The sequence below is a fragment of the Delphinus delphis genome, chromosome 5, assembly GCF_949987515.2.
Source record: "Delphinus delphis chromosome 5, mDelDel1.2, whole genome shotgun sequence".
Lineage (NCBI taxonomy): Eukaryota > Metazoa > Chordata > Mammalia > Artiodactyla > Delphinidae > Delphinus > Delphinus delphis.
The window spans coordinates 53,730,830-53,740,161 of record NC_082687.1 but is presented as its reverse complement, the minus strand read 5'-3'; the positions used below and the strand labels follow the sequence as shown (position 1 = coordinate 53,740,161).

General features: G+C 35.9%; 1 protein-coding gene across 5 annotated transcripts in view; it reads right to left on the bottom strand.

Moving 5' to 3' along the window:
* Positions 1-3,037: 3,037 nt before the first annotated feature.
* Positions 3,038-9,332, bottom strand: part of TMPRSS11A (transmembrane serine protease 11A) — a 51,210-nt gene continuing 44,915 nt past the window's right edge. For all 5 annotated transcript variants that reach the window (XM_060011726.1, XM_060011727.1, XM_060011729.1 and 2 more), the window contains 3 exons: positions 8,054-8,313; positions 5,302-5,444; positions 3,038-3,540 (listed from right to left, as the gene is read on the bottom strand). In XM_060011726.1, coding sequence (XP_059867709.1) covers positions 3,379-3,540; positions 5,302-5,444; positions 8,054-8,313 — 565 coding nt within the window. In that variant the 3' untranslated portion in view covers positions 3,038-3,378. The remainder of the gene's footprint in view (positions 3,541-5,301; positions 5,445-8,053; positions 8,314-9,332) is intronic.

Genomic DNA, 9,332 nt, shown 5'->3' with positions numbered 1-9,332 from the left:
CAAAGCAGTCTTTAATGGAACTTAAAATGTTTGCAGAGATAATAAATTTACATATAAGCTGTAATACAGAGTAAAGTATGAGAAATGCTCTAGGGGAAGAATAAAAACATTCAAAAAGAGTAATTTTATCTGGAATAAAAAAGGTATTCTCAGTAGAAGTGATATTTGAGCTAGATCTTATAGAGTGAAGAGAACATTGCATGCCCCACTATATATGTGTTCAGGAAATAAAGAGTAACATTCAGTGTTATAAGAGCACTGAGTACAAGTGAAACAAAAATTTTATTCGTTGTTGGCAGATTGTAAAGGACCTTACAAGCTATGGTGATGTGAATTTAGACTCTATTTGTCAGGCAAAGGGGAAATCAGTGAAGATTTGAGTGCGTGAGAATAGCATTATTGAATAGCATTATAATCTAGCTACGATTTGCTAAATGCAGTAGAGAGAGGTTGAAGGTGGGGAACGCAGTGGGAAGAGGTGAGGTAATAACAATATGGCGTTAATAATAGTGAATGATCATTCCAGAATATGTTATAGGAACTGCAGATTCACAATCTAACTGACTTGTTAGATTGTGAAATCAATTTAGTTGGTGGGGCAAGCATTTAAAAATATGAAATAGAATAGAATAGAAATATTAGATTTTATTGTATTTAATAAGGTGGGTATTGTTTTATGAAACTTCTGTTTCATTTTTTCATACATAGTATTTTGTAACATATTTATGGAGCTGTGATGTAAAATATATTTCTTGCTGTGGATTGTGGTCAAGATAGAGAAACTCTACTAGAGGGTATATTCATAGAAAAGCTATCTTCATAGTAGTGGTTGATGGTTCTCTATGAATATACTGTAGGCAGGAGTATGAGAGAAACGCTAGGCACATTGTGTGTGGGAAGATCACTCTGTATTTGAAATAGCCACTGACTAAAGCATCAGTCACTTATTCTGCTGTTTCTTTTAGGAACATGATAGTGAACATACAGTTTGACCAGGAGACTATAGTTTTTGAATGCTCAGTGTCATAATTTTGAGATATCGCTGGCATTTCTGAAAATAATCAAATGTCTTTGGAACAGTAGTTCTCAAAAGGGAACAAGTTCACCCCTTAGGAGACATTTGCCAATGTCTGGAGACATTTTTGGTTATCATAATTTGGGGGGAAGGAGTGTATTTCAGGCATCTAGAAGGCAGAGGTCAGGGGTGCTGCTAAAATTCTACAATGCATGGAGTAGCCTCTTAAAACAAAGAACTATCCAGACCAGAAAGTCAAAAGTGCCAAAGTTGAGAAATTCTGCTTCAGAGTGACCCAAACTAGTTATTTAAAAGAAATGCAATTTTTAACAGAAGTTGAAAGAAAGGTTCATGCTATTGGCCTAACACAGATTCAATGATATTATTTGTAGAATGCTCTGATCACCAACTTTACTAGATTTTAAATAATATATCAGTATTTGTTTACATGTGACCCAGGATTAAGTGCTTCACAAAACAGTTTAGAAATATAAAGTTATAATTCTAAGATCATTTCTTGAACCTTAACACTAGAAATCAGAATTATATCTTGCCACCATAATATCGAATAATTTATATGCCTATGTATATTTTTATATAAGAAAAAGCAGCTTTATCTTGAAGTGACTTCAGAGAATTGGCAGCCAGCCGCCTAAGTGAATCACACCGTTTAAAATTCAATTTAAAACAGATTCAATAGAACTCACTGAAATTTTTATACAGCTGATGATTCAATAAATATAGACAATCATAAAGATACTTTGTAAGAAAAGGGCCTGTGAAATTTGTACCTGGGTTCTAGGCCCACTGGGGATACAAATTACCTACAACTTCACAAAGTTATTTACTTTTCCTGGCTTCAGTTCTTTGAACCCTAAGTGTACTGGCCCATATGACGTGTAGTCTCTCCTAAGCTTTAAAATTCTGTGAGTCTAAGTTATGGATCAATTTTTATGGTGAATAAATTTTAAATCTCTTTTAGATTATTTTAGGATTTTTAAAAAAATTATTTACTTTATTTTTGGCTGCGTTGGGTCTTCGTTGCTTTTAGGATTATTTTTATGCCTTATTAATAGGACATGGGGGAGATTGTTATAAAATCACTCAATTTTCTAACAGTTTGGCTTATATCTGGACTGCATGAGTAAACGACGCCCCACCTATAAACCCTGATGTTTAGTCAGCATTGTCACACAGAGTAACAGTTTCCACAAAATCTTCATTTAATTGTATCATGGAATACATGAGCCTGACTCACCTAATGTCTTCATGAGACACTTAGGGGGTTCATTTAATCACTTTGTTCATGTGTTCTATATGGTTGGTCCTCAAAATTTATATTTATTAAATTAAAACAAAAACTATTGTTTCATGGTTGCAATAGTCAGGCTGTTGCTGCAAGGCTTAGGAGATAATTGGCTGCAGCAATACACAGGAATAAACTTTTTCTTTCTGTGTGAAAGGATAATGCTCATTAATTCTTCAACATATGAACAAATTCTCATTTTTTCTAGGCATTTAAGCGTACAACAATAATGTACAAAGCTGCCTCCTGGTGGTCCAAACATGTAAACGCATCTATAAAATATCCAATTTTTGTGCCATTTTTTTCGGACTGCTCATGAAGTTACTATCACCTTCCCCCCAATTTTTGTAACAAAAATACATCTTTGATTAGCTAATTACTGTATATATTCATTAAGCAGGCTTTTTCTGGGTATATCTGAAGGTAGGGATATTCTCTCTGTGTGTGTGTGTGTGTGTGTGTGTGTGTGTGTGTGTGTATGTATGTTAAAGAATCACTGAAAAATTAGGGAGATTTTGCAGCAAAGGTTATAAGATCTCTGGCTTGATTTATCACCATATTTTGTTTCCTTGATATAACTTTTAAAAAAATTAGGATCCCTCCAATGGGTTTATAAATTGAAAGTATGGAAAATTTCTTTGGAAAATCTGTAAGAACTAGAAAAAAGTATTTGTGACCTCTAGAGAAATGATAGAAAATTATGTAAGGGTTTCCTAAACTCAGAGTTCAAAAAGTTTCTCACTTAAGGGAAAAAGACACTCTAAAAATCATACAGATTATCCTCAAAAATTTGCATTGCTCCTCTTTTATACTCTAGCTTGCTGATTTAAAGAGCTCAGTATCTCTGCTGTATTTTTCAAGCCAGGCTAAACTTACCCACTACCTTATAAATTTAAATCCTTTACAAATTGGCTATGGGATTTTGATTGATTAAAGTGATTCTGAAATAAAACATATCATTTAATCTCACTTCATTGTACTACAACCACAGAATATATGGATTCTCATACATGTATGACCTGCATACAGCTCTCAATGTTTAACTTGTAATAGTGAATTAGAGGCCCGTTCTTGAAGTAATCCAGTTTCGGTAATAAGCCACTTTTGTGTAGACTCCAGGTTTGTTCTTTTGCCCACAGTTATCTCCCCAGCTCACAATTCCAATGAGATACCAGGTATCTTTAAGATCCTTTCCAACTAAAGGTCCCCCAGAATCACCCTGAAATTAAAAAAAGAAAAAAGAGAAAGAAAATTAGCTAAATGTAAAACTTGTTACTTAAGATAGTTTGATGAACCACATATTTTATTATTAGACAGTATATGTATGGATTACCAATTCTAGGATAATTAGTTGAAACATGGGTTTCAAAAGTTATAAAATTCAATTTCCACATTTTATTTTTTCAACTTTATAGATGAATAATTCACAAATAAACATATATATTTAAAGTGTACATCGTGATAATTTGACATATATACTTTGTGAAATGATTACCACAATCAGGTTAATTAACACACCCACCACCTCACAATACTTTGTGTGTGTGTGGGTGTATGTGTGTAGTAAGAATGCTTAAGGTCTACTCTTAGCAAGTTTCAAGTACACAACACAGAAAGTCAATCTGATGTTAGTTTTTTCTGACTTCAAGTAAGGTGCCTGAGCTTCTGTTTTATCAGACAAAGCACCTCCCGATGTACCCCAGTAGCAATCCCTGTATTCCTGCTTAGACCCCTGTGCCTGAGTCACTTCCTCGATAACTTCCCCAATTTTTCTATGACTAGAGCTTTGCCTTATTATGTACTGAACAGTCATGGGGCAGGAATCTTACCTCTGCTCCCCAGTCCAGTGAAAGCTCTTTATGACCACCAGTCTTTCCAGAGGCTTATCACTGATCTTACTGTTCATCTAGATTCTCATTTTCAGTGTGTTCCTGTCACCACCTCCCACTTGCCTGTCATGGCATGAACCTCTCTTTGGATTCCCTGAATTTTAGATGCCTCCTCCACATTCTCAGCAACTGGGGCTAGATTCTGCTCTTGCCCAGCGTGTATGCTTGCAAAACTCCCTGCTATTTTTCTGACAGAGGTTGTCTATGTTGTGTAATTGGTGGGACTCTGCGCAGGGCTTTCTGCCACCTGATAACAATACAATTCCCATCATTTTAGCATGTGGAATCACCTCCTTGGAGTTTTCAGGAATCTCTCATTATAAAGCAAGTGCCTCCAGGAAGAAACACACTTTACTCCTTTGTCCAAAAATATACATGCAGGATAGATGCTGGACAACAGAGTAGGCCACTGGAAAGGGGACTAGATATTCACACCATGGCCTAATCCACCTTCTCAGCATTAACAGCTTCTCACCTCTCATCCTCCTTAGGCTGAGACCCAACAGAGTACTTGGAGTTGCCTCAAATATGAATTATAATTTCACACCTTCAGAATTTTAGCTATGCTTTTTCTCTTTTCTATAATATTCCCCTCTTATTCTATAGGGTAAGTGCTCTTTATCCTTCAGGCCTCATTGAAGTATCGTCTCTCTAATACTTGTTCCAGAAATGTTCCTTCAAGCTAAAAATGTTTGTTCTCCATACTTGAAACTAATACAATATTGTAAATCAACTATACTTTAATAAAAGTTTTTGTTCTCTGTTATATAATTTATAACATTACATCATAGTTCATTGTTCATCATTGTTTCCTTTCTAAATGTGAGCTCTTTAAGGAAAGGGACTCTGCTTTATGAACCTGTGGATTTTTGGTATTAAGAAAATTTAATTTTATTGGTTGGTTGATAGCATCAAAGAAACTCTTTGCTTATTTTGTTTTGCTTAATAAAACATTTAAAAATATGTGTTTGAGATTTGCATTTATAAATTTTTGAACAGACAAGATCTCTGTATTTTACTAAAATAAAGAGCATTTTGAGCCAGATACATTTTTTGAGGTCATGATATCAAAATAATCTCTCTCCACCTACCAGACAGGCATCATAAATTCCTTCCAGATAGCCAGCACAAAACATCCCAAATTTTATATGTCTGCCATACATATGTGGCTGCTTGCACACATCATCACTTATGATTTTCAGTCTGGCTTCATGAAGATCATTTTGGGATTCCCCTTAAGGAAAAACAAAGTAATTTTAGTGTTTACAGTAAACATCTTAGCTAGAATGAAGTGTGGACCTTTTCCCGATTTTTTTTTCATACTAAAATTGTTGATACAGGATGAGGTTAATGTAAGCAGCTCCTAAAGAAAAAAAATTCTGTTTAATATCTGGTATATGTAAATGATAATCGTCCTTATCTCATTTTTATAAATACCTATACTAGCAAGAAAAACATTTTGTTTCTTTTTCTGGAACCTTTGTACCTTAAAAAACAATCAGTTAATGTATTTAGGACGGCATTTTTAATTTTTATTTATTTATTTATTTTATTTTATTGTTATTTTTTTTTGCGGTACACAGGCCTCTCACTGCCGCGGCCTCTCCCGTCGCGGAGCACAGGCTCCGGACGCGCAGGCCCAGTGGCCATGGCTTACGGGCCCAGCCGCTCTGCGGCACGCGGGATCCTCCCGGACCAGGGCACGAACCCGTGTCCCCCGCATCAGCAGGCGGACTCCCAGCCACTGCGCCATCAGGGAAGCCCAGGACGGCATTTTTTAAAAAATAAAGTTTGTATTTCTAGATTCCAGATTGTTCCCAGAAACTTCTCAGGCCTAGTTTGCTTCCCTGGCTTGATAAAATAACTATATACATTTACTTTATCCTTTACATTTTATGAAGAACTTTCACATACATGATGACATTTAAAGGCAATGATTTCATTACCTCTTACAATTTTGGGACTCCAGATCATAAACTAGATCCTGAGTTATAGAAACCAGTATTAATGCAGAAGACAACTATTTATGATGGAAAACAATAATATCACAAGCATTCAGAGTTTCTTTATATCAACCATATGCTGATTGGGAAACTGACCCTGTAGTAGACAGAATTCTACTATGATCCCCAAGATTCCTATGTGATCTCCTTTCTCTGAGGTATGGGTGGGATCTGTGAATATTATGGATGTCATTCTTATGATTAGGTTATGTTCTGTGGCACAGGAGAGGGAATTTTGCAGATTAATTAAGATGTAGTCAGTCTGACAGTGAGTTCATAAAAAGGGAGATTTTCCAAGGTGGGCCTGACCTAATCCTGTGAGCCCTTTTAAAAAGGGCTTAGGCCTTCCCTAAGTTCAGAGAGTTTTCGCTAATGGTGTTGGAGAAGCAAGAAGCCATGAGCTCTGCAGCTGCAAGAAACTGAGTTCCATCAACAACCAGCTTGGAAGAGAACTCAGAGCCGTAGATGAGACCACAACCCCAGCCAGCACTTTGATTGCTGTTTTGTGAGACCCTGAGAAGAGAACCCAACTAAGCTATGTCTGAACTTCTGACTCATGGAAACTGTGAGGTAATAAATGTGTGCTCTTTTAAGTTGTTAAATTTGTGGTAATTTGTTACACAGCAGTATAAAACTAATATAGATACTAATTTCTGTAGAATGCCAATTCGGGATTTATTTCTGGACAGGTGTGTTTGCTAAAATGTTTTAAAAATGCTCAAATTATTCTGTTCTTTGAATATAATTGGTGTAATTTTTTTTGCCTACTACATTATCAATTAAAAATAATTCATGTCGGGCTTCCCTGGTGGCGCAGTGGTTGAGAGTCTGCCTGCCGATGCAGGGGACACGGGTTCGTGCCCCGGTCCAGGAAGATCCCACATGCCACGGAGTGGCTAGGCCTGTGAGCCATGGCCGCTGAGCCTGCGTGTCCAGAGCCTGTGCTCCGCAACGGAAGAAGCCACAACAGTGAGAGGCCCGTGTACCGCAAACAAAAAAAAAAAAAAAAAAAATTCATGTCCAGTGCCGGGAAGGGTTGAAATGCATATTGTAGGTGACAGTGTAAATTCATAAATTTTTCATAAAACTAGTTGGCAAAAAGTTATAAAAATTATAGTCTAACACAACACTGTAAATCAACTATACACCAATAAAAATTAATTAAATTAAAAAAAAACCCATAGGAAACAAACAAACAAAAAGTATAGCCTATAAGTCCTATACATCCCTGAACTGTTTCTCAACTATTGTGGGAATGCTTAATGACATTTCTCAGAAAGTGTTGATTTTTTTCAAAGAATCAGCTTTTTATTTCATTAATTTTCTCTATTTTTTGCTTTTGATAGAATTCATTTTCACTCTTACCTTTATTATTTCCTTCTTCCTTTTTATTTTAGGTTTATTTTGCTCTTCTTTTCTAGTTTCTTGAAATGAGAATTTATGTTATTGATTTGAGACCTTTCCTGTTTTCTAATGTATGCATTTGCTATGTTTCCCTCTCTCTTTACTGTTTTAGATACATCCTGCATGTATTGATATTTTTTCATTTTATTCTATGTATACTTAAAATTTTCTTCAAGATTTTCTCTTTGACCTATGAATTATTTAGAAGTGTATTGCTTAATTTTTAAGCATTTAGAGATTTTCCTATTATCTGTTACTGGTATCTAGTTTGATTCCATTATCATCAGAGAGCATACTATGTGTGATTTCCATTCTTTTACCCTAACTAATCCAACCAAACTGTGTGGAAAAGTCTGACAGAATAATATTGATGGACATTAAATCACACTGCCATAAATACGGCTTAGTGCTCCATGATTCATTTTGGAATACCCACCACCATGAAAAAGTGCTCCAAATCCTGTGACATAGACAGTTGAATTTGGTTGGAAGGACACAGAGGCTTCTGGCAAACAAACTCTTCGGATCTCATCAGTAAAGGTGACGCTGGATGATAATTGCACAACAGCAATGTCGTATTCTTTTGCTGGGAAGTGATATCTCTCATGGACAATAATTCTTTCGATATTTCTTTTCATTAATGGAGGGTTGATTGTTGTTCCAAAGCTAACAGTCCATTGATGTGGATTTGATTTACTGGAAAAGATTAGAAATGAACAGAATATATGAACTGCATTACAATAATTGCATGCAGGCTAATAAAGGAGAAAATTCCACCCTAAAACACTTGGTTGCAATGATAGTTTTCTTTGACCATATAGTCTTTTGCTACTGTTTTGAAAGATAAAATGTATACAAACGGCATCTTTGAGCTGAAATTCAGTATAGAATTATTGAATTTTAGAACTGTAAAGCACATAAAATATTATTCATTTATTTCTTCAGCAAATATTTATTAAACATCTACATGTTGAACCTTATTTGAAGTGCCGGGGATAAAGTGGCAAACAAGATAGAAAGGTCCCTGCTGGTGGGTGTATTTGATTTCAGTGAAGGAAAAAGAGCAAAACAAATTAATGAATAGATAAATAATTTCCCACAGTGATAAGGTCTATGAATAAAATAGGGCAGTGGAATAGAGTACAAGGGGGTAGTTAGATAAGCCTCTTGAGATCATGGCATTTGGGTTGAGACACGGTTGATGAGGAGTCAGCTGTGAGAAGGTGGGGTGACAAGTTTTCAGGCAAACATCTCAAGGGCTTAGACCAGACAGGCTGCAGTTCAGGACACAAGGGAATTACGGTGGGGGATGAGATCGGCGAGGTAGGCGGGGGCCAGATTTTAGAGTGTCTTATACGTCGTGAATAAAGTGCTTAGATTTTATTCAAGTGATATGGCAATTCACTGGATGATTTTAAGCCAAGCATAATGTAGTCTCATGTTAAAAAAAAAAATCACATTGTTTCTTTCCAGAGAGTAGATTGTTAGAGGGCAAGAGTGAATGAGGCAAAGTTATCATAAGTCCTATGAGAGATGACCAAGTGTGGGTGACTTCTAGCTTATGGGCTTGAGCAGCTGGTAGATCCTGGCACATACAGGGACTGGGAAGGTCATCTAGTAATGAAAGGTCCTCTAGTAAAGGCTTTGTTTTATACTTAAGGAAAATAGGGCCTAGATGGTTTAAATTATATGCCTAGTATCACATGTCTGCTTGT